General features: G+C 41.4%; 1 protein-coding gene across 1 annotated transcript in view; it reads left to right on the top strand.

The window, feature by feature from the left end:
* LOC308112978 (ERC protein 2-like) overlaps nucleotides 1-26,804 on the top strand; it is a gene marked incomplete at its 5' end in the record, with an annotated part of 146,593 nt that overhangs the window by 36,598 nt on the left and 83,191 nt on the right. Inside the window, 4 exons of the mRNA XM_080468834.1 lie at nucleotides 10,024-10,161; nucleotides 14,822-15,010; nucleotides 19,174-19,215; nucleotides 20,730-20,917. Of these exons, the coding sequence (XP_080324960.1) occupies nucleotides 10,024-10,161; nucleotides 14,822-15,010; nucleotides 19,174-19,215; nucleotides 20,730-20,917 (557 nt within the window). The remainder of the gene's footprint in view (nucleotides 1-10,023; nucleotides 10,162-14,821; nucleotides 15,011-19,173; nucleotides 19,216-20,729; nucleotides 20,918-26,804) is intronic.

Raw genomic sequence — 26,804 nt, 5'->3', positions numbered from 1 at the left:
AGTTTTATGTTGGATGTGATATATATTTCTCCAGTGGGGTGCTCCGATGCCCAGCTCTTTTAGAAACAGCCTGCAATGCTGCATTATTTTCACTTCCGAGTTGAAAGTACCGAAAAACTGCTGGTTTTGGAAGAGACATCTTTCCACTCCTGCGTTGCTCCAACTAGTGGTGGACATCTGCACAGCAGCTAATCAGAACCTCGTACGTGACCTAATATATTTTTCATGCTGAAATAGCCACAAGGCTGACATTTAATTGCTTAGTCAACAAGTCACATCCATTCTAATTACTGTTGTATTTTTTTTCTATATCAGGAAAGTTTGATGATTTTTATCTTTTCCTTTGAGACTCAACACGGTCAACCACTATAACTCAGCATGCTGCTCTGATGTCACGGCTGTAGTTTGAGTCTGAGATTGATCCTTATAGCTACAGGCTGACTTTAAATGAAAATAATGAGGAACTGGTCTCTAAATGAAAAAAAATCCCACATTTATGCAGTTAATTTGGTCCTATGCATCACGACACAGAACAGTGAAAGCTCAGTTTAAGCGCTTGGTCTGTGAGACCATGACCAATGCATAATGATGCGTTTATTTATTTATTTTTTCATTTTTGCTTCTTTTTTTTTCTCTTTCACTGCGGGGGTAGGACTTGGGGAGGTACAAATGCAGGGCTGGTTGTGGTGTGGTTTTGGCATACATGTGTTATTCATGTTCAAACATTGTGGTCATCGCAATCCATATTCATGCCTTTAAAAAGGCTGGCTGTGTGCGTGGAAGTATAGTATCTACCCTATCGTGTTTCTTCCTATAGCAACCACAAGACGGGGAGATTTGATTACGTCTGCGAGGGCTGCACTGGACATATGTGTGAATGTTTGTGTCTCTATGGAAGGATGCCCCACAACACAAGAGCATTCCTTCGTTGTTATAATGCTTAGCGGGTCTCCCCTCAGCCGTCTCGGGGAAACTAACCTTTGTTGCAGCGCAAACTCTGCCAGATTCTTTCAGCACTTGCTCTGGCCTGGTGTCATCACCGGCCCCGGCCTGGTTTCATCAACTTTGAGGCCTTTGATTGTGAAGGAAAGTAGAGAAAAGGCAGATTGAAGTAGAGACAAACAGAGTCGTTCTTCTCTTTCCTCTCCCCCACTCAGCTTTTGGTCTCTCTGGAGCAATTGCTCCTCTGTCTGTCCATTTTTCAACTTTTAATGAGAGTTTACTTCTGTTGCAATATATTAAATGTTCATGTCCCTTGTTGGATTAATGGATGAATATCATCTGATGACTGTCCCGTGTTCATTTTGATCTACTGTAACACGCGCATACTTTCGGTGACCGTGTTTTCATAAAACGCCCGTCAGTGTTTCTTTCTGCCTCTTGTCTGTTCCTCCACCCACATGTTTTACACACTTCCCCAAAACAACACTGGCACTGTTGAGTGTGATGCATATGGATTGCGAGGGGAAGTGGTGCATGTTGATAGAAAGGAAAATATTAGTCCAACATTGGCACAGTGTTTAGTGTTTAGTGTTTAGTATTTAGTGTGTGTGTGTGTGTGTGTGTGTGTGTGTGTGTGTGTGTGTGTGTGTGTGTGTGTGTGTGTGTGTGTGTGTGTGTGTGTGTGTGTGTGTGTGTGTATTTATTACTGTTGAGTCTCTCTGATAATGTTTACACACTCACGCAACAAACTTGTCATTGTTGTGGGGGCTTAAATGTTGAATGATCTTTAAAGGTTTGCTTGTAGAAATTTTTAAAGGTTTGAGTTAAGTTATGGTGAAGTGAGTTCGGCGGGAAATAAGTCAGTAAGGCAAGTCAATGCAATGTCCAATGAAATTAATAAAAATATATGCCTGAGTGAATTAGTATGGATACATGTACAATCCAGTTATTTGTGATTCAGGTTTTCAGATGTTTTCAATACCCAAAATGCAATTTGTAGTTGATTTGGTGTGTATTGGGTATTTCATCATAGATATTTACCCCATTTCATTTGTAGATTACTTTGACGGGCCACACCTAACGAAACACTTAAACTAAAGTCAAGCTAAAAGGACTAGCTGGATGGTTGTAATGTTATGGCTGATAATAAACTAAATCAGCTTTGTAATACCGCACAATGGAAATGCAGATCCCGATGAGCAATGACAAGGCTTAATGCATCCATCAGGGCTGAAATCACACACTCACTTCAAGCTGAATTTCTTTAACAAACTGTACTTCCGGTAAACCTACCTGCTCGACCTTTTGCTTATTTCACATTTTGCTAATTGCATGAAGTGAAACAGACTGTTACAAATATGAATCATTACAGTTAAAAAAAAAAATGCTTTTGATTCTGTATATTTTGTAGTTTCTGAAAATGCAGTTTTACATATACATTTAAGATTAATTTCCTTTTGTCTTAATGAATTAAAACTTTGATGAAGTAAGCTGTGTTTGGTATATTGTAATTGTGAAACTGTACGAGGCTTGATATCCATATCATCATCATCAACTTCATCAGGTCAAACTATCAAATAATATTATTGTAACAGAATAACTATGTCACAAAACAAAAGTCCACAGATGATGCTACAGTACATCTAATACCTATTGTAGTAGAATTTATAGTCCCCTACATGTTACCTTTGTGCTTATCTGACTAATACACAGTCTGTTCTTTCACGAGATACTGTACATGTGTAAAGTGCTCCATAAATACTCCAGGTGAGTGACTGTGTCTGAAACAGCTGTGTTTCTTAGAGATCCTCACAGATAACACTTTTGACTGTACGTTCTTGCATCTGAGAGTGTGCGATCTTGATAGATTTGTGACGAGGCCACTAATGCCTTTCATCCTAATAGATTCCAGCTGACCAATCAGAGTGCAGAGACGTGGCCACCGATAAGCCCGTCGGAGCTGGGGAGGTTCCGGTAAACTGCATGTGTTAGGCCCCCATGTATTCCGCTCTGCTCCTATCAGCAATCAGCCGGGTTAATGGCGAGAGCCTGGGGCAGGCTGATTGGAGCCAGGCTACACATCCATCAAGACAAATCCAATGTTGGGCCATAATATATCAGAAACCAGTCATTCCGGTCCATCTTTAGCCCGACCACAAGACACACACACTCCAGTTAAGGAAATCAAGCAAGTTGGTGAAGAAGAACTCAGATGTGATGACCACCTAAACTCATGCTGATCCCTTTCACCTCAGTGTGTTAGTATTTTGTACTTTAAGATGTGAGACGGGCGCTTCACTTCATTCCCGACGCGCTCAGAACAAACCGGGTCGCACTGAATTTGACTTTTGATCCCGCACTTGAACTCTTTGGCTGCTTTCTGTTTTCTGTGTTTCACCTGCCTGACTGGATGAAGCAGTTCTGGGTCAGAAGCCCAACGGGTGGTCACATTTCTCTTCTTTCTTTCTCTCTTTCTCTCTTTCTTTCTTTCTTTCTTTCTTTCTTTCTTTCTTTCTTTCTGATCAAAGGGCTCCCGTTCCCTCTCTCCAAAAACCAGAAAAAGAGAAAGCATTAATACTAATGGCGCTGGGAGCAGAGAACTAAAGCGTCGGGGTAATTACCCAGCAATCACTGCTACATTCCGCAGCTGAGGGGGGCAGAGATAGGGTCTTGAGCCTAAAAATCATGGACGTGGATCAACTTGGCCGGCACACACACGAACGCGCTCACACTCACGTAGAGTGGAGCCTCATCGAAGAGCTTGGGGTCTGCAAGAATCTCCCGCCACTGATGTTTGCTCTGTGGACGACCAGCAGAAGAAAGAAAAAAAAAAGAAATCTCATATCGTGTCTCCTATATTCTCTGTGTGCGTGTCGGCATCTGCGCGTGTGCGCGTTGCATGTCCACATGTGTGTTCGGGTCTAATTGATATGTATGAATGCATCGGAGAGTTTCTGTGCGAATGACTTTGGAGGAATGTGAAGGGAAGAGGGGGAGGATGTCTGCTTGTCAAACGTGTGAGTGCTATACGCAGCCGCCACCGCCTGAACCTGGCCTGACTTTTGCGATAATAATCACGGCCTGATTTTGTGTGCGTGTCCCCCTGAGATCAGATTCTGCAGAAATGCTACGTTTCAGTGGAGGTGCGGAGTCAGGCAACGTAGCGTTGTTTCCCTCGGAGCACATGTGCGTTCATATGCAAACATTTTCATGCACATACATAAACTACGTGAATATTGTTGTTTCAGTAGGTGTAAGTTATACTGACTTTATAAAAAACAGGAGACCAAATTGGAAGGGGTTTAATCTGCAATATTATAACATACACAAAGAACTCAGACACGTCTGTGACCTTGCCCATTCATGTCTCTATGCTCTCTGAACTCTAAGTCAACAAAATGTATACCAAGAACACAACTCGTTGCTCACACCTTAATTATATATTATTCAATATTGTGCGCTCTCATTTCTCTCCCTAAGCGGCCTCTGTGTGTTTGCTTTTCGTCAAACTGTCACGCACACGCTGCTTTCTGTTGAGATGGAATACAGTTCATCGCTTCCAGCTCATTTATCTCACGCAATATGATAAGTTTGACCTGTAACTTTTGAAAATATAAAAAATCTGAACCACATTTATTATTATTGAAAAATAACTGAAAGTGTTTTTTCTCTCTTTGTACGTTTGTTTCCTGTTGCATACAATTAAAGATCCAGATAATGTTGGGGCTTCACAGAGAAAGCCTCTGTCATAACTGGAGTCAACCCTCAAAATATTCTCTCTTTTTTTTGCTCCAGTTCACGTCAACATTTTCTTTTCTTTTTTTCGTGTTGAATAGGCAATAATCTGCTTGATTTTTTTCCTTTTTAAATGCCTCTTCCTGAATAGGCCTGAAGGCGTTTGGTTGAATAGATTCACTTTTCCGTTTGAACTTTTCCTTAAGAATAAATATCAGTCGGCTGACAGACGCCTAAAATAATGTCTTCTTTTCATAATTCAGAAGATTTTGGATGATTTCAGACCATGAGGCGAACCCTCTTTCTCCTCCTCCCCCTCCTCCTTCTCTCGGGCACCACTCGTCTTATGAAGTCATTGTGCTCAGTCGTTACGGTCGATAACAGATGAATAATGTCTCCTCAAGCGAAGCGGCATAAAATCAGAAAGGTCATTTAAGGTGATAAGGGAAGAGGTGTCATTTTCTTCTTTGAAGGTTTCTCTTGTTCATTGTCCTTGGGCAGAGAGCGCAGTGATTTGTAGACATGTAATAGGGACCTCACAGGCATGAGTCATGTGTGGCAGTTCTCTTTCATTAGATAGCTAAATTGTCCATTGTGATCTGGCTTGGCACTTTAAGTTGCGTTTCCCCGTCTAAATTAGCCAAACAAATCATAAAGTTTTAGAGAGAAAATGTGTGTGTTGCCTGTTTTACAAGTATAACCTGGGACCAGAGAAGACGTTACGTCTCATGTGTCAGTCTGCTTTGCAGGGACGTGATTAATAACCTCTCGCAGATTGCTCTGATAACATCGGGAAGTTGGATCTTCTCTCTGGTTGTGTGCCAGTCAGCACTCCTGATAAAAGTGGTCAAAAAACAAAGCACGGACATAAATTTCAAATGATGATTGTAGAAGTTAAGAATGCGCCCATAGCAGCACCTCACCACATGGAGGCGCCAGCTCACACAGTATGGGTTGACTGGGAGTTTTGCCCCTGCTACATTTCTCAGGCAGACATGGGGTGGTGGGAGGTGGTGCAGGAACATGGGTTACATGAAGGGCAAGCACACCCTCCTCACGCCCAAAAGGTCGCCGTCTTCTCCATCCTGTCCTCACAATCACGGTGTTTCCCTTTGAAGAGCTCCGTCCGAGCACTCAGTTGTCCTTTATTAATCCAGGAGTCAACTGCCTTTGATGGCAGGATATAGAAACAGTATGCGAGTGTACATGTTGGTGTGTCGTGGAATAGAGGCCTTTTTAGGTACACATAGGCACTTACACACACAAACACACACACATGCACGTACACACACATGCGCACGTACGCGCACGCCCAGCATTATTCCAAGTTTAATACGGTGATGCTTTACTTGGATCGCAGGATGGGATTGTGGAGAACTTGACGTAGGAGTATGATAGTTCTAGTCTTTCATACTGTTTCTGTTTGACTGTGACCTAGATTTCTCTGGGGAAACTCGCGCAGTTACTACATATTGTTCTGTTTGCGGTTATTGTCCCTCTGTGTATTTGTGTCTGCCTTTGTGAGTATATGCACGTGCACGCTCGTACATGTCAGCGCCAGGCTCTTATGTTTTTTTTTTTACGACTGTCCCTGTCATATTTTCAGAGGCGATGACAAGCAAGTTGCCGTTCAGAAAAGGCGACCAATTATTGCTTGGTATTTTTATTGGTCCAGGAGAGTTTTAAAAATATAACTGATTGTATTTTTATGGTGGTCATGCTCCGCGCTGGTCTCCTTTGTGTTCTACAGAAATGATTCCTCTGGCGGCCACGCAGAGTTTGAGTTTTTAGTTTGGATGGAAGACAGACGGGTCGGCCGGGTTTGTGGTTCTGCTCCGGAACAAGCTGCTTTTAGGTCACCATCCTTTTATTTGCCAGATACTCCTCTCCCATTACATTAGAGCTTAGCTTCTGCTAATCATGATCATAATGTACTGACTGCGACCACAATGTAAAAGCAAAGCTCATAGTGGGTTTGCAAGTCTACCGAACAAAGAATTGTAATGTTTTGTTGACAACTGTGAATTTTTACAAACTTGAGAGAATGTATGGAAGCTGTTGTCGAAGTCTTTCAATTCCCACCATAATTAAAATATAATGTCAGAGTGAATAGTCCTGTTTTAAAAAGAAAGTTAGTCTATTTCATCTGATCGGGGGTTCAATTGAACCAGCTTGTATTTATATTTGAACATTATTTTTGGACTCGAGCTCTTATTGAAATGTCATCTATAATCACCATCTATCTTTAATATATTGAAATCATTGGTTATTAATAGTCTACTTTCCAAAAGCTGCTGACCAGAAAAAGTCACTTGTAATAGGTTGTGATATTACAGATAATTTAAAAATTCCTTTTGGGAGTTACAGCAGTCAACATTGTGTGCAATGTCAAGGTCAGTGGAACTTAGTTGTACATCAACACTCCCACTTTTAAGGGGAACCCAGTCCTGTCCTATCAGCGTTCTGATAAAGTTATCAGAGTCAAAACTGTGCGCTTGTAAACAGTAGGAAGCTTTCTGTGTGGGAGACGGCTGAGATGGACGTCATGGATTTTGGTGAGGACAAAAATGCACGCACACACTGAGCCAGACGATCCACAGCGCACGGCATCGCCTGCAGAGTGAGGAAGAGTCTGTTGTAGGTGGTCTGCTTCATTGGGAGGTGTGTTTAGTCAGTGACATATGCACTGCAGTTTAGTGATAAAATCCTCCGTGTGTGTGTGTGTTTATGTTTATGTGAATAAGAGGGGAGAGGGGGGATGCAGGAGTTAGTCCGAGGTAGCCTGTAACACGGAGAGATAAAATGAACGGCTGCTGTTCTCATCTAAACAACCAAGCTACTGGAAGGGAGGCCCCCCCCTCTCCTCTCAGAGGGGTTCACTGCTGCCTCGCATCCTGTCAGCTCAAGGCAGTTGTTTTATTTTCCTGATAGTGTGATCAGAGTTTGAGGAATATGACAACATTCCTTACCCTCATTCCCATATTCATGCCTCACTTGACTCATTGTCATGCAACGGTACAGGTTTTGAGTTCTGTTTAAGGTTGGGGTTATTGTGTGTGCACATTTTCATATATGGCTGAGCAACAGGGCTAAATATTTCATGGAGAGGTTATTTTTTTGTGTGACTCGGCCAAAGCAAACCTAAGACTGTTGAAAAATGTAATCATTTATATAAGGAGCAGGGGCGACATGGGCAATTTAACCTAACGTAGTACTCCGTGTTGTCCAGAGGGACGGGGTGCAAGGGTGTGCATGAGTGCGTATGTATATGTTTTTGTGCATGTCCAGGAGAACAAGGCATGTCGAGCTACTGTGTTACTACAACCAGAGGCCAAAGTGAGATATTGGGATTGTTTGTGCTTCCTCTGAGTTTACTGCATGTGGAGATAAGCTCATTCTGTTGCAGGTGTTCTGTTATCTGTTTTCGCCCTTAATGGCTTCACGGCATGGAAGTCATGTGCATGGCACTTTAAAATTCATATGTGTACGTTTCCTTCATGTAAAATGAGTGAAAGTGCCTCTTTAGGGCATTCAGTTTGAATGAGAGAAAGATGAAAAAAAAAAAATGAATGAGGAAACGACATAGAAGCGCCCCCTTTCTTTCTCACAGTGTCCACCTTCAAATCCCATCAAACACGCCCACGGCAATCATGAATCGCTGGGAATGTTATCTGACTTTGGTAGTGTGAAGCGTTCCCATCATTCCCTGAAGGCTGTTATGTCCCTATCGGTTGAGGACCGACCCAGCAGAGCCTTTAGCTTGGTTGTGTAATGACTGTCATTAACCTATCAAGATCTGCCAAAGGGTCCTGGCTGCTTTTTTCCCACCCCCCCCCCCCTCCCACCACTCCCCCCATTGCCAAAACCAAGATGGGTCCTTTAAATCTTTGCTTTTGCCCTCCGGGGAGCAGAAAACACCAAAGACGGCAGTCTAATTGGATTCATTTGTAAAATCGCTGTGGAGATTTGGACATTATCTATCTATGTACCCATGACTGGAATGCAGCCTTTTCTCCCCGCCGCACAGTTTCATCCTGTCACTGTTGCAATGAAACTGTTGGTCTCTTGATAGCCTCAAGTGTTTAGCTTTTCCTTTTATTGGAATCTCATGTTCATTAAATAATGAATTCCTTTCGGTGCATGTGCCTTTTGTTTAGTACAGTACATACCCTGATCTGAGAAACGACCACTTGGGTCAAATGTGGTATTAATGCTTTGCAGCAGTGAGTGAATGGCACATTGTCTGTAGAAAAGAAACAGGAAATCAAAAGCTTGCCACTTGTGTATTGATCTTAATGAATCTGGAGGAATTGATTCAACTAATTTTTCCTTATGATCAAGATGCTAATAATTCAGATTTCAAAGGACCGGGGAGTTGTTTTTGGAAACTAATACAAGCCACAAACAAGTCACTATGTCACTATATCACCATATCCTATCTCCAGATGTGATGTCCCTTTGAAAGTAATTTGTAGACCTCTGGAGTCTGGTTGCATGGCACTGTGTCCTGCCCCAGCTGCATCTGGTTGTGTTTTGTTTGGTATAGCTCAGAGCGCTTTGTGTTTATGTGCTCCTGAGTGTGTCCGTCAGCGTGTCTTTGTGTGTGTTCTGTTTTGCAGATGTTCATCAGATAAAGGCTGTTGAACACCGCAACTGGCTATTACACCGCCACTTTAGCAACATGAGGTTAGCCACAGAGACAGTGAGACAGAGTCCTCCAAGTCACTAGGCCGAATTAACTCTTCGTGTCACACTGGTGAACTGATACTGAGGTTGATAGAGTCAGTCACTGTTTCATGAGACAGTCTATAAGAGCTATTATTGAGAGGGTGTTAGTGGATGCCCTCTGTGTATCCAAATGACTGCGTGACTGAAACAACTTAAGGAAGCCATATCGAAACAGCATTATTAGGAATTCCCTTCTTTGTGGACCATAACTGTCCTACAGTAGATGCTTTCATTGCTACTCATCTTGGAAATGCTCCAAAAGAATAAAATACATCACAACCATGAAAAGCTACCAGAGGCTCAGTATTCAGTGTGTATTTTCATCATTTGAATTAATATTGTGCCAGCAAGAAACAGTAGTTATCCTGGTTGCGTTTTGGTAAAGAAGAGGCCGAGCTATATGAATGGATGAATGGATGGATGGAAGAATGGTCCTGGTGTACCAAAGTCCAGCAGTAAAGACCTTTTGTTTTTATTGTACAAATTCTACATAACTTTTCAGGCTCAGTCTGAACTTTTCTTTCCATGTCCACTCGGTCTCGATCACAGTATTTGTTTTACAAAAAAAAAACAATTTTTAATGTCACCTCCTCTCTTTCCCTGTTTTTTTCTCTTTAGATTGAGAACTTGCTGGAACAGTTGAAGGATAAAGACAAACAGGTGGCTGGATTGAGAGAAAGAGTGCAGGGCCTTCAGACAGACTCCAGCAACACCGACACAGCTCTGGCCACGCTGGAGGAGGCTTTATCAGAAAAGGTATGGCGAAGGAAGAAAGATCATGGTTCAGAAATGTTGGACAACCTGTGGTGCACATTGTGCTTCCATTTAGGAAAAATAGGAGTTTTTATAGGTCTTAAAATAGACAAATCAAACATAATCTTTAGACTTATTTTAAAGGTTTTAGTTTGATGCCTTGTCGGCACAAATTGCATCATGAGTTGGCAAATGAAAAAATTGGAAGTAGCAGTTTGACACTGATGAATTCCACTTTATCTTCACGATGATCAGCTGAAAGTGTGATTTCGACCCTCTGTTTCTCTACAGGGGTAAATGAACAAGGTTGAATTCATTCAGTGAATGGCTGAACATGTGTGGAAATTATAAGCAAATAAGACAAACAAAGTCCCCTGTAATTATAAACTACTGCTTACAGATTATGGTAATATCCTAAACCTAACTTTACTGTATGGTATGCTTTTGATCTATGTGTATGTCTAAACACACACTAGCAAAACCTCATGCTTCCTTGAAATGCTTGAATAATCACTAAAGTGATGATCTACAGAGCATCTCATCAACAAAGAGGCTAAATGTTTATCAGATGTAATGAAGTCAAAACGCAGCATCACTACTTGATGTGGAACCGTCTGGAAATTTTTACAAATGCAGACACACTTCAGGAAGCAGGGCAGCAGCTTATGGCTTAATTAAGCTGCAAGCTTCACCGTGACTCACTGCTCTGAATTATTGACTTCGGGATCCTAATTTATAGGCCTTGGACCACACCGGATCTGGTCCTGTGTGAGGAGAGTCTGCCGCAGGCAGATCGGAGGGCTAAGATCTCTGTCTGTAACCGAGCCAGACGTAGGAGAGGGAGTGATGTATAGAAGGGAGGATGCAAGTTTAGAAAGGATGAGGAATGGGAAGATGGAAAAGTTGAATGACAGTGGAGGCACAGCCCTGATGGTGGAGGTGACCTCAGAATTAATGACCGGAGAGGTCAAGGAATGTAAGGGTGGAGTAAGAAATGTGCATGTTCTCCAAGAACATAGGAGAGAGCACTGACAACAGAAATACAGTAGCACGTACTATTAATGCGACTTTACTGTATTTGTAGTGCAACTTCACAGTTCTCACCAAGAGTAAACAGCGAGATAGGAAGTCCAAAAACAAACTCCAACCGATTTCATCATGAGATAACAAGTCAGCTGGTTTCTTTTCTCTGAGCTCCTCTTATTTTTTCATGCCGTTTGACTTAGTCATCTTATGCACTTAATCTCTTTTCCAGTCAGACTGCTTTGTATACATGCAGGAGCAGATCCACTTTCAGTCGCATCATCTGGCTGTGATAGTCAGACTTTGACTTCAGTCCAGCTAAAATCTTAAAATGTACCTCTTAAGTCCAGCCTAGCATCACATACGTAAATATAATGAATTACTCAAAATTTTCTACCGGCCATGTTAATGACTGTTGGAACATCTGTATAAACCTAATCCACACCAAAGCCTCTTTAGACATATTTGTCTGCATTGATTTTTATAATCAAGCCACTGGGAATTGGGGGACAGCTACCACCCCGACTCCCACTTGATGCTCCACCCCTGAAAATGACACTGCACACAAGCTGCAATGTGAATTCTCAAAGAGACGATTACAGTTCCTCTTCAGAGTGAATTAGTGCATGTGAATCAAATAAAGAATCAAACAAGAATCAGTTCCTAACGCAACATTCAAAGCCCTTAAAGCTCATCGATGAAAACAACAGGATAAAAGTAGCTGTATATAAGATAGATGGATTGTATACCTTAAACTGAATAAAGTTGTGAATTCAATTGTATTATCCATTCATCTTCTATAGCACCTTATCCAACAGTAGTACGGATGAAATAGCACTCATCTGCAACAAATGTTTGTTTTCTTGGATGGGTACACGTCTGTTAGTGTAGAAATAAGATAACAAGCAAGTCTCATAGTCTAACAAGCTGCGAGACAAATAGGACATGTCGACATCAAGCACATTTCCGCATATGTAAGGGAAAATATGTTATTAACGAAAAACCGTCCTGTTGAAAGGCTTCAATGTGATTCAAGGTGAAGCAGACAGACTTAGTCCACATGGGTGGATGAGTAGATGGGCTGAATGTTGGTTGTAAACATTCAAGCGTCTGTTGTTTTCTGGCAACATCAGAGAGCAGCTGGTCTCCATAAAGCCTCACCTCAACAGTTCAGAGTTAGCATGCCGCCACCAGCGCTAAAAGATGAATGGCCATGTTGGCCAGTGTGGTGTTTTGTTTCCAGAAAAAAATGCAGCGCGTTTCATCACACAAGTCTTCACCCCACGAAACCCCATTGATTTCACACCATTCGGAAGAAAAGAGCTCAAACTGATGAGAATTATTAGATTTACACTTGGAGCAACAACTTCCCAGCAGTTTGTGATTGGTGACCAAAATGAATTTAGTATGGGTTTGATGTTAGAAAGTATACTGCAGAAATCACGAGCATGGCGATGTGAAATCCCGGTCTGGCACCACACACACACACACACACACACACACACACACACACACACACACACACACACACACTCTGTGCCTTCGAGTGTACTGGCTTGATGTCAGAGTGACTCCATCTTTCTTAGCTCTGCTGCATGTTTAAAGTTCTTGCTAACACTCAGTTGTCGGTCCTACAGTTTGAAGAATGATTGGTTTGGCACTTCAGGCGAAAATGTTTCCCATTTACATGTTTGTTTGTACTTCAGGCGAAAAGATAAATGCCGGTTTACATTTTGTTGGCACTGACTGCTGGATAAAGGTTCCCAGTGAGGACAGATGTGTCCAGCTGTGCTGTTTGTTTTCCAGATGATCCCATAGTTATCTATATATATTCCAATGTGAAAATACATGATGTTCTGTTGTCTTCTTCAGTCCAGTGGCACTTCCAGGTGATCTAAACCAATTCAGTCTTTGAACTTTTTTTTAACTCTGACCGTTGGAAAATGACTCACACAATATTGGAGCTGAGGTTTCTGGTAATTAAATGGGCCTTGCGCAGTGTCAAGTGGCTGGACACGATCGTGTGATTGTGGGCGACAAAGAGTAAGAACACAGGATTTCTTGAGACGCTCTCACCTACATTCTCGCTTAACTAAACTACTAAGAATTAAAATACCTTCGCTCCAGAATGGTTTTCTCTGCCCAATAACAGACTAGATGCTGGCCAGTGTGTGTTTCATTGTGTTTACAGCTTATGGACCGACACAGTTTTATAGATGTTTTCACTTAAAATGATCTTTTATCACCTAAATTTGTTTTTGTTGCCGACAAACTTTGAAATGAATAGCATAATGGCACAATAAACTGTAAATCCCTTTTCTGTGTCAGCCCATCTGTTTACCCAGAAACCACTTCTGATGCAGCCTACATATAATTCAGCTGTGATGAGGAGAATGTTGGCAAGCTTTTCAGACTTTGTGGTCAGCACAGGGTGTGTGTAATGTGTTTACAAGAGCGAGTGTGTGTGTTGCTAATCACAAACTCTGTCACAAACCTGCTCTTGGAGCCAGTCACTAGCCGCAGTGCTGTGGTTCTAATTAACAGGCTGGGGCATTGTGCCCACGCCGAACCCTGCTTTTGGTGTGTGTCTGTTTTGGTGTGTGATTTTATACGCCGGAGTCTGTTGTGCTTATGTGTGCTCTACACCTAAGCCCCGTACGCAGGTTTTATTGTTATATCCTGGGTTTTCTTTCCCTTCCAAACATCCTGCAGATATTTCACAATGTTGGGAAAACACCCAGGAAGTGCGGGCCAAGTGGTCTCTCTCTCTCGCTCTCTGTTCGGTCCGTCTTGCCCTCTCTTCTAAAGCCCACTATGCACCGCTGTACTGTGCCAGGTCTAGTTAGTGAGTGTATTTGTCCAATTACCCCGGGGTTTAAAGCTGCCAATCATGCGGCGATGCCACATCGTAAAGCCTCATTGCTGAGCTGTACTCTGTGCCTAAATAAACACCTGAATAAACACCTTGGTAATCACTTCAGTCCATACACACACACACACACACACACACACACACACACACACACACACACACACACACACACACACACACACACACACACACACACACACACACACACACACACACACACACACACACACACACACCTTGCATACTCAGCCACCCATGGCGAGGACTTTGTCTCAGTCCAATTCTCAAAACTGTGGTTCTGCTGTCCAACGTAATTACAAAAATGAGAAAATTGTGATGATGAACCTTCCAGTGAAGTTTATCGGTAACAATGTTTGGTTGTGAGAAAGCGATCAGCAGCACCGTCCAATCCGATCACACTAAATCTGTCTATGTCCCTTCTCCTCTGTCCTCCGTCTCTTTCTGTTCCACTTGGCTCTGATCCTCTCATGTGTTTTCTATTATTCACGGTCGTATTATTTATGACGGGCTTTTATGAGTTTGTCTATCGTCACACATTCTGCAGTATGCCGTCTATCCTTCACAGAAAGATATTGATTTAGGGTTTCCAATAATAGAAGGATGTAACGCTGGAAGCCAAACAACAACCATTTTCTCACATTTGTACATGAATGAGGTATATGCAGATGAAAGCTGTTAAGGCTTGAAAAAAAGGAATCATTCTGCCTCTCCCGACTCTGCTCCTTTCTGTCTGCTTCACTTTCTCAGGAGCGAGTGATTGAAAACCTCCGGGAGCAGAAGGACCGGGAGGACAGGGTTCGGCTGGAAGAGCTGGAGCACATGAGGAAGGAGAACCAAGAACTGAAGGACAAACTTGCAGCTCTGCAGCCTCAGAAACTGATCCCGAGCCAGACTGGTAACCCCAGCCCAACCCAAAACCAGAGGCCTGATGGAGAGGTGAGTGAGGATTGGAATCACTGAAAGTGATCATATGAAGTGATGATCAGGGGTTTTCAAAGTGCGGGAGTGTGAGCCCGGAGAATGCCAGACCTACAGTTTGATGACTTTTGCAGTGAAATACAATGTTGGGAAACATGGGCAATGAAAATAATTCTGATGCTTGTTTCAAGATAAATGGCGGATAACTCTTTTTTTTTTTATATAGTCTGTAACCATCCTAACTATTACATTTATAGTTTTGTGCTGGAGGGGGGAGCCTGTCCCAAATCAGTTGAGATCAAAAGTATGTGTGTGTGTGTGTGTGGTATGCAGAGATGGTAAATTATGTCATTTTGTTTAGACTATATCATTTTATCCATTCCTGAAATGTTAAATGACCTGAAATATTCAAAACAAAATATAATTTATAGTTGAGCGCCGGTACATGTGGATACAAGCACATAGAAGAATGTTGGTGTGCAGACACACAGCCCTGAGTGCAATCACTGCATATACCCTGTAACAGTTGTAATGTGCCATTTGTACCCTGTATTTACATTGCAAACATCCAGCGTAATCGTATTTCCACTCTCTTTACCTCCCTGTGAGCAGCCACATTATTGTTAGCAACTCTCTCGCTGAGGGCCCGCTTGCACTTTGTCCCACAGGATAAAGGGATGAATTAAGAAGGAGTGATTTATGAACGTAAAAGATCCCTCTATCCCCGCTCGGGTGCCAAGTCAGAGGCCTTGCTGTCTTTTCTCTCTCTCCTTTTCTTCTCCTGGGCTTACAAGCCAGGACAGACTCTTGCCCTGCCAGAATTTATGAGAATGTTTTCCTTTATCCTCTATGAAATCCGTACACACATCTCATTCCTGTGAAATGATAACTTGTTGAGTGTTTGTGCGGCACCACATCAAAGGGACAGCAGCTCAATAATTCTTTGGAGCAAACAGATTCACACTCTGACAGAAGTGTTGCCATAATTGCAGTATTTTGTGTAGTCGGCAGCAATCAGTCCTGTTATGTAAACTCACAGATTCTTTTAAAAGATAGATGATGTTTGTGTTTTTATGTACATGTGTGTGCTTGTCTGTGTTTCTTTCTGTGCCATCGCATGCATGCAAGCAAGTGTGTGTGTGTGTGTGTGTGTGTGTGTGTGTGTGTGTGTGTGTGTGTGTGTGTGTGTGTGTGTGTGTGTGTGTGTGTGTGTGTGTGTGTGTGTGTGTGTGTGTGTGTGTGTGTGTGTGTGTGTGACTGTCTGAGGTGACTGTAGGTCCCTGGCGTTCTGTTTGAGGTGAAAACACATACAGCCAGTGTATGAATGATTTTTTTTATCGCCATTGCTTTTTTTTTCCACCGAGTTTTAACTTGTAGCAGGTCGGATTCAGACAAATACGCCACCAATAAATGTTACTAATACATTATAAGTTAAAGAATTAAACAGAAATATTCCAATCAGAATCAAACTGTAGTTTCATTGCATCCACTGTGTTCTTCTGTCCAATGGTCAGCGGATGGAATGTGTGCAAAAAGCAACGTATGTGCTATACGCATCATTTCTTTATTGTATTCTTAAAAGAAACAACCTAGAAAGAAAAAATAAAGTAGCTACAAGCTATGTACGGTGACCTCAATATCTGTGTGCTTGGATTTGTACCATCATTTAATAAAAAATGTTAGTAAATACCTCCAAACATGGAGAAATCAGCGTGTGTGCCTGAAGCTGCTGATCCGTGGCACTTTCAACTTATTTACCTCTGAAGCAGATGTGAAGTTTGCATCAGTCCATGTACACGCTCACTGTATCTGCACATGTTAGTATTATTGACTCAGTAAGGCTGTTGGCAGAGCTTTTTTTCTTGACCTCAGAGCTCTGTTGACTTCACTACATCCTCATCCTCTTCCCATAAAGCAGTATTTGTTGATTCCAGGGTTAATAGAGGACTTCTGGATCCAAACACTAGCTCTTCAAAGAAAAGAAAAAAAAAAAGAAAAAAAAACTCATGGAAGACTGTGACCTTTTTAGGGAGGATTGGCTTTGATCAGCGAGGAGGCACCACACCTTAAAACACTTCGGAGTCTCATTCAACAAGATAATTTGTCCATTTCACCCCAGACAGATGCCATTTAGTCCGACCTACTTTTGAATCTTTTTTTTTTCCGAGTGACTTTGTTTCTTCTTGATAAAACAGAGATGAAACTAATATTTAAAAAAAAGAAAAACGCATAACGACTTAATGAGAACTTGAGGAACGATCAAAGCCTCTTTTTTTTTCTTTTTTTTTTTAAATACAGCAAAGTCGTAGTGTTACTGGTAGTCTGACCAGGAGTTGAATAATTCAACACAGTCTGGTTGGGTGGCTGCACATATTTAACTTTTCTTGTAATATTTACACTTGAGACATCTCAAGGAATGATAATAATAATTTGAGTGTGTATGTAATCGTATCTTTGCTGGCCTTTCCTCTCCTGTCATAATATCGCAGATTCCTGCCGGACCCGCTGTCCTCTCAGCGCCAGCGATCCATCTCATTCAAGAACAAAACTCACTCTCCAACCATTTTAATGCATTTTGTGCGAGTTGGATGTTTATTGTTGAGTGTGTGGAGCGAGGTGTGGAGGAAATATGGCGGGAACGAGGTCAACATTGACGATCTTTACCATTCATTGGGTAAAAATGTTCTTCTTTTAGGATTATTATAGTGCAGAGGAACTATGATAAGTCAAACTAGTCTGACAACTCAGCAACACACACTGTGGATGGGTCAGCTGTCAAACACAGGACAAACATAGACAAACAAGAACACGTACTAATATTTAATCGAGAGTCATTAATTAGCCTCGTGTGCATGCTTTTGAGTGTGTGGGTGAAAAACGGACTTCCTGCGGAAAACCCCAGAACTCGAAGAAAAGCCTCCAAACCCAACCCAGACTCAAAGAAGTTTGGTTATTATTAGGCAAACTCTTTTGCACAAACTTTATCATACAGGCCTGTGAAACATTATTGGATCAAAAGTGAGGGAACAGAACCATCAATTCTTTCGTGGATTCATTAGCATTTTCAGTTTCAGTATTCCCAGACTTTCCATCAAATCTACAAAAGAAAAACCCTGAGAAAAGGTATGGAATAGTGTTCCATATGCTGTCCCTAAGGTTATATATCCGAGCTGCATGGGGAAACGTATGTATTTTGTTTATCTGCTGGGATAATTGGAAAGCTGTATTTCTTAGGATCGTCTATGGTAATAGTTAACAGACACTCTATGGGTTTTATTTCCTAATGACAGACTCCAGGAGAGCTACATTCACAGTTCCAGACTTATGCAGATCTGACAATAAATTGTTCAATGTGCCTGTAATTGCTTTATTCATCTTTGTGGGGGAACAAATCTGTTTATAAAAGTTACATTATGCTGACCTGCCTTACTTTTGGTACAAACAACATGCCAACATAACAGAGACGGTTACATTTTACTGTGGACTTAGTTTTAGCTTTGGGTTAAGGTAAGTCTGTAATAAATGGGCGTAAGTGAATGTGATGTCTCTGAAGTGACTGAAACATGGCCATGTGTGTGCATAAGTGTTTGTGCACATTCACTTGATGATGTTTAAACGAATGGCCTCGGCTGTCTCGACAAGTTAAACAATCTTCACAAACACAGTCGTCGGTAGAGAGGTAGACTAAGAGAAGAAGTAGACAGAAAGATAATTCTAGGTTACAAACTTCCTCTGGGATATTTTTTTCCCAGAGAAGAATGGATTCAACATTTTAGTTGCATAAAAAAAATAAAATAAAAAAAAAATTGAGATGTTTGGTGGTCTCATAAAGTCGCAGCCAAACAGACAGAGTCAGTCATTTCATGATGATAATGACTGAACTCCAAACTCTACACGAAGGACGCCCCAGGGAGGCAACTGATAGAAGGAAACCACAGTATAGCATCCAGGAAAGGAGCTGGGGGGGGGGGGGGGGGCTGGCAGATGAGGGTATACTCTGTCCCTGGCAGAGCTCCGTTTTAGTTCAAGTTTTATTTTCCTTATTAAGAGTGGCCCCTGCAGAGTGATACCACAGCTGACCAATTGTCAGTGCCCGGTGTGTGAGGGTCTTACAGGATGTCCAAACTGCACCTGGTATTTCTGTGTTCTCATGTTGCTCTATCTCTTTCTGTCATTTGTAGGTGCAATCCAAAGTAGAAGGGCCTCCATCAGTCAGCCCCATGGTAGGTTCTTCCTGCGAGAAACATTCCAAGTACTGAGATTTCAAATGCAATGCAGTGAAATGAGTCATAAAACCCAGAAACATTTTTTTTTTTTTATGCTTAAAGGAAGGATTGCGCTTTACATGCCATAGTAATCTATTACTGAAGTGGGTCAATAAAAAATTCTCTTGTGATTTTTTTTTTTTTAAGCTTTTATAGGTCTTAAATAAAATGGTTGTGGACATTTGGCCAAACAGCATTACAAAGGTTGTCAGAGACATGGAGCCAAACATATTAATATTAACTTATATGGAGTATTAAAGTTGAATTCATATATCACATAACGTTTTTAAGGAGACGATTAGTGAAACGGTACTTGCAAAAGACTGAAAAGTGCTAAATGAAAACACAAGCTGGATGTTTACTCTTGGTAAAATTGATTTCATACCACTATGGGTTTCCCCGTTGTCATCCTGTATTTAGGCTTGAAAGATCAAAGAGGTAGACTTTCTGTGAAGATCGTCTCTTTCAACAAGATTATTTTCATTATGTCAAGCGAATGCGGAATGCTGTGGCAAATTTTTTACTGGGCCAATATTCTGTGCACCACCTGTCTGTAAAGCTCAGCTAATAGTTTGAGTCGGGCAAACTGCTTTTTATTGAATAAGCAGAGACATTAAATGTTACATAGCGAGAAGAGCTTGTCCTATGCAAGGTTTGCCCTCATGAAAATGGGCTCAAACGTGATACTAAGTGTACACGTTACATTAATGTTAACCTCAAAGCCATGCTCGTCAGATTGACTTTGTAAAAAAAAAAAAAAAACATGCATAATGCAACAGCTATAGGAGAAGTGTGTTTCGGGACATTTCACTGTGTTTTGCACCAGAAGGTTTCATTAAAATTGGCTTGATGTTGCGGTTGTTGTCACTTTCTGTAGCAATTGCCGCTAAATTACAAAAATATAGACATTTTCATTACATATTCTCTGCACCACATCAAAGAAAAGCCTTAAAATTTAAATTCAAAGGCTATTATGGAACTACTTTACAGGTCTGGCTCATTCAAGATGAAATTGTGTTGTATGTCCCCTTAACTAAAATGTGTTTGACACCCTTGATCTAGTGCATGCACAACTTTCATTTGAATACTCCTGTTTGTCACTTATGGCGTTATTGTTTTAGTATATAAATGGGATTTATTTGCAAAACAACATGAAAATACTGCACATTTTTGTATCGAGATCTTAATACAATAGTCCCAAATTTTCTAAAACTATTTTGATGTTGGTGAGAAATTGATAAATAGGACATGTTAAAGTTCGGGAACCTGTAGATTGAAAATTAGATAACGATCTTCAAATAGTTAGATAATACTAAACAGCTGATTCTAGTATTTACCGAACAGGCTGCTGTACTTAACATGGTGTTTACTAAAGACTCTGCCTGTGAAAAAAAAAAAGTGGAGGTAATTTTTTTTTTTATAATTTAATTGACCCAATCTCACCTCGTATTCCACGCATTCCCCAAACCCAGAACACACAGGAAGCAGTACGGATGTGTCCAGACATCACAGATCGCCTGAGGCTTCTGGAGCAGGAAGTGGCCCGTTACCGAGACGAATCCAGGAAGTCCCAGGCTGAGGTGGACAGGCTGATGGGAGCACTGAAGGATGCTGAAATTGACAAATCGTGCAAGGAGAAGAAAATCACTGATCTTGAGAGGTGAGCCTGTAAAAAAAAAAGAAAAGAAAAAAACGTGTGACATTCTTTACAAGACGACATCTGGGTGTCCTCGCAGAGTCCTTCCAAGTGACCGGATCTCTGAAAAATACTGATTCATTCCCAACTCCTCTATTTATAAAGAAGTAATCCGTGAGATATAAACTGTCTAGATTGTGTCTTTCTTGCACTTGAGACTACTTTCATGTTGTCATACTTTTTGCCTGATGTAAGCACAGTCTGGAAAAGATGGCTGTGACTGAAATACATGTGTAACTATAATCAGTTTGGATTTTCTTTTTCTTTTCTTTTTTTTTTTGTCTGTCATTGTCCACAGACCTGGGTAAGTAAATACTCAGTGTGCTTGTCAGTCCTTCCATCACTTTTCCACCAGTATTGTGCAACATAAAGTCATCACTGTTGGGTCTTTTTTTTTTTTGTTTGTTTCTTATTTTCTTTCCTTTAAGGTAAGTTCGAGATGTTTGGCTCAAATCTGATTCTCAGGAAGCTCAGGTTTGACTGTCCCGCAGGGACGGTAAATGTAGGATCTATTGACTGCAAACAACCTCGCTCTTCATTCCCACCATGACAATAACACAATAAGAGACTTTATATGGTTCCTGTTCCTACATCAGCAGAGACATATATCTTCTCTCTTGTGTTGACTTCTGAGAAGTTTTTTTTTTTTTTTGCATTTCAAAGCACTGTCGTGTGTGGTTTTTTATTCTCATATTGAATTATGTATATGTGTTTTCACCAAAGTGTCTGGAAGCCCAACAGATCGGATGTTTTGCTTCTGTCTTTGTGTTACAGTAAATGGGTTCAGTCGACATGTTTGTGTGTATATAAGAGTGTGTTTTTGAGTTTGCCAGGCAGCCAGCCAGCGGTATGCCAGTGGGAGGTGGTGTATCCAGCCCAGACACTGGCTGTTTATACTAGTCTGTTTATTACTGGCACAGTGCTACTCAATTATCATCTGATTTATGGATTGGCATGGTGTGTATACGTACCCAAATGAGTGGTTGTGTAGTGCCAAGGCAGAGATACTGTACGCGAGTGTTTGTGGTGCATGTGTGAATAACGAGGACAGAAGATGGACAGAAAGAGATGTTTTTTTTATTTTTTTTTTATGTTTGTTTGTTTTCTTTTACAAATTATGTATCTCAACTTGAAACCGTTACAGGTATTCGTGGCCTCATCAGGTGTGTTAAGGCCCGCTACGGTTCTGAATAGCTGAGAACCAATCTGGATGGGCTGCGTGTGCTGGATCCAACACAGTTTCCTGCCTCATTCATTACCCATTTTACAGACTCCCCGCTCTGGCATGGAAACCCGCTGCTGACTCAAACTCTGTGGGAACGCATGAGCGCGGAGTAGAATAGGAATACAGTAGCTCCTGCAGAGTTGGTTCGCACAGTGCGCCCTCTGTTTCCATGTGTGTTTTTTATGCGTCATGCCTCTACCTCCATGTCCACATGTGTCTGCAACTCACATGTAGCCGTCACAGGCTGTACGTGCACACGTGTGCGCTAATCGGTGTGTTTGGATCCCGTGCGCGAGTGCACGCGGCAATTTCTGGGAGAAGGGTGCCTGAATCATCTGGAGGAGTTTCTTTTCTCCTCAGCTCGTCCGTCTTCTTGAGGCTGCCGTCTCATTAGTGTCAGCCAGTCGGTGCTATCAGGCTGACCCCCTCTCCCCTGGTCAGCACTCGGGGGTCAAAGTCACACACAGGTTATGGAAGACAGATTATTCATAGTGGACCCACTAGTTAGTTATCAGCAGAGTGTTTTGATTAAACATGGATATAAACAGAAAAAAAACAACAGCTATGTATGTGTGTTTTATGACACTACCAGCAGTCTGTTTGCTAATTGGACTTCAGTGTCAGACCGTATGAGATAGTGCGTCTGTGCGGAGGATGAATGTCTTTTTAATCAGACTGTTTCTCTTGGAGCTCGCTCAGATGGCCTATTAACCACTATCTGAATGGAGAAAGAGAAGAACAGATGAGGAAACAGACACTTTCTCATCCAGTTGGCAGCGCAGTAAAGAGAGTCAGAGATGGATGGAGCTCGCAGGTCATTGTAATAAATACCTTCCAGAGCAGGGAAGACTCACTCACAGTTATTTCACGGCTTAGTTATTCTTTAAATCTACCACGAGTTATCAGCGGTAACATTAGGTAGTTGGTGCTTTATTTAGTCTATATTAGTATGTAGTGGACGTGTGTGTATTTCACTTCTTACCATCTGTTGGTTTTGTTAAATGAAGCATCTCAGATCCAGGAATGATGATTGCTTTATGATGGATTATGATGGAAAACAAATAAAAATAAGGCATATTGAGCACAATGCCAGCGAATTGTCTGTTTCAATCACATCGGGCCTTGATTATCCTTTAACGTCAGAAGTAAAGTAAACACATATGCAGTTTGGGAAATCTGAGATATAAATTCTGACAGTTTGATCGAGCTTGAAATGTGAACTTTATTTTTTCTATATCTTCAAAGAATATAGAGGCTTTTTTTTTCTTCTTTGTGATCATCCCTCAGGGGTGTACATCAATACATTTTTGGAAATACCTCAGCAGATTTCGGGGTGCTATACTTTTAAAGTTCCCCCACCCTGATATAATGTGGGGGGCTCAACTTTAAAATATAAATCAGCCTCCTAGTCTCACCGTACCACAGCCACTGGCGAGGTAAGCACTCTGGTATGTGAGGGAGGGTTTCAGGAAAAGGGAGGCGTGTGTCTGTATATATATATATATATATATATATATATATATATATATATATATATATATCTGTGTGTGTGTGGGTGTGTATGTGCATGCATTTGTATTTATGCATGTCTAAGGTGAGACTGGGGACCGTACTTGTTGGTAGTATTTTCTGGCGGACATATATTGGTACATTGGAAAATACCCATTCGCAAACACATACGGTAAACAAATATATAATTTCTGGCTTTATTCCTGTGACCATAATGAAGGTTCACATACTGAAAGCTCACAAAATATACAGTAAGAATGGGAAACCATGCTTAAACCCCCAAAGTTCCTGCATGAGATATTTCCACTTGATTGAATCTGTAAACAAGTCGCTTTTTATTGCATTCGGCCACAATGAAAGCTAAAACCCTAAAATACAAACAATTCTGCATCTGCAACGGAAGTGACATGTAGGGCAGGGTTAGTGGTTCTATACCTCACCTCGCCATGTCCTGTAGTAGGACCCCGAGTTGTTCCTATTTGAGATTGAAGATCTTCTAAACCAACAGGCGCCGTTAGTGAGCGAGTGTGTGAGCATCGTTGATGCGGCTCTAAACCAGGGGTGTCAAACTGGTTTTAGTTCAGGCGACGCATACAGCCCAATCTGATCTTGAGTGAGCTGGATCGGTAGAATAGTGCCATAAGAACTTTTAAATATAACTTTCAAGTTTTTCTTTGTTGTGGCGCAGAGTCTACTGGATTAGAATATTTATATTTTCACAAAACCAAACAACTACTAGGGAAAATGACTCCAACATCAACATGAAGCCAATTTGATTTATAACGTTTAGTGCAAAGTACAGTGACGTGTCCAAAAAAAGTGTTATGTTGTGTCTGCTACTCCGAAGAAATTTCTCATAGAGATCAGCGTTTCTCTGAAGTGTTTTTGCTTGGTGGTTTGACGGGCCAGATTAGAGCCTCTTCCAGGCCGGTTTTGGTCCGTGAGCCTTATGTTTTACACCCTTGATCTAAACAGAAACACCAAATCTATCAGTGTAATCTCATTTCTGCATATAAACCTGAGCAGATGCAGGCAGAGCTGCTCTCACGCGCACAGAAAGAAAGAGTGAAGTTGTATTTGTAATGTGATGAAGTTCGGTGATCCATTTTTCATTCATAAACAGATGAATCATGACTGTTGCTACACTTTCACACAGCCCCCTCTTCTTCTTCTTCTGCCTTTCGCTCTGGAGAGAAAGTGTATTTACCTCAGATCATATCTGTCTGTTATTCAATATATTGTGCAACCCCGAGTAAAAACAGCCCCGGTATGTCCTTGGCTGCTTAAAATCGGAGGATTTTGTTCCACTCTGCTGTTTATTAAAAGACACCAAATAAGAATTACGGGTTATGAAGGCAAAGATACAAATCTGTTTTCTTTTTCTCCCTAAAATGTTATTACATTTTTTAAGCTTAATTTACCTGGGAAAAGTCAACAAAGAAAGCGAGCCCTTCTCATCCTCCGCCCTATTTAATATTCACGGTTTCCCACAGTCCGATTTGTGATGGAGTCATGAAGCTGTGATCGCCCAGCATCCTGCTGCTGCCACCCGGCTGCTCCACGGCACACACTCAGATCCTCAAATGGGTGCAGAAGATATATATTTCCCCTTTTTTTTTTCTTTCTTTCTTTCTTCTAATTGATATGAATTACAGAGGGTGAGATTTGTAACAAACTATATTCCCTCTTTGTTCTGAGCAAATCTCGTCCTGGTTACAGGAGAGAAATCCTGAAGTCATGGTGGGAAATCTTCTTAATAGTCCCCCCAAAAAAAAGAAGCTATAGAAGCCCGCATAGAGATATAGAAGAACATAAAGCAGATGTCTGACAGCTTGAGGAAAAGCGGCGTTGCTTATATTGGAAGGCGGATGTGTGCGGCGCTCCAGGTGGACGAAGCAAAAGGGAAATGTGAAAAATTACTTATTACGCTCAGTTTAGGAAACGGCTGGAAGGTGCACACGGCTCCTTCTCTCTCACTTCATCCTTCTCAGAAGTGTCACTCCTCTAAAATACTATTTCCCCCCACAAGAATTTACTCATTTCGGTAATCAACAAATCACAATTTCTCCCCTCATATTTTCCACTCAAATGCAGCCCGGCCCGTCTGCTCTTGATTCACACTCTTCATGCCCTCATTTGCCTCCGCAATGGTCAAAACACTTACTTTATTTTGCAGTGATGGGTTGATGAGGGTGTATCGGCTATCAAACGGGACCGGCGTGTCTGCAGGTTTTTACACCTGTGCCAGCAGTTGGCTGTGTGTGATAGCTGATATGCCCTTATGGCAGGTTCGTCCTCCATGGACATGCATCCCAGCTTAGAAAAACACACACAGCCCTCAAAGATCAGAGTACAAACAGATTCCTTTTTTTTTTTTTTCTATTCCTCTTTTTGATGTGAAAATATGTCCGCACAGGGATTTATTTGTATGTGCAACAGAATTCAGTTATCGTCGCTACTCAACTCATGCTTCACTTTTGAACAGGACTTAGAAATATCAGATTTTTTATTTTTTTTTTTTAAACATTAACGAAATGATAGAAAAACATGTATAAGATCCAAGCCAGATTCATAAAAAGGACAGGCTAATAAACTTGAGTTTTGCGGTTTTCTTAAGGGTGAGTAATAACAGGATATTGATCAAAATGTTTAACTGCTCCGGTTCCGCTCTGTCTTTTCTCATGGCAGGAATTTCTGAAAGTTACTACTGTGCAGACGAAGTCTATTAAATTTATTCATCATCTCGTTAGATGTATTTCACATTAATTGCGCACTAACATTACTCATAAAGTCTGACACACACACACCATTCTAAGGGCTGTGACAGCAAATATTTGCCCACATGTGGGGGCAGCTTGTAGGTTTTGCCCAAAGTAAACACGCCGGCGTGGATATGGAATAATAATGTGGCGTATTTTAGCAGCTGCTTGGTCACAGCTTGTTTACAGTGTTAGAGGGTTCTCTTAAGCACTAATTTGTCACTGTCAGCTTTCTTCGAAAAGTCTGATGGCCAAACTGGGACCTTCAAAAGACGTGTATTTTGATTCTATTTTAAGCGCGCTTGAAATAAAATATAGATTGTGTATAAATGTTTGGCTTATGGTGCATGGGTTTTGT

The sequence above is a fragment of the Lipophrys pholis genome, assembly GCF_963383615.2.
Source record: "Lipophrys pholis genome assembly, chromosome: 8".
NCBI classification, from domain to species: Eukaryota; Metazoa; Chordata; class Actinopteri; order Blenniiformes; family Blenniidae; genus Lipophrys; species Lipophrys pholis.
The sequence above is the reverse complement of the archived record's forward strand: the minus strand, read 5'-3'. Positions and strand labels throughout refer to the sequence as shown.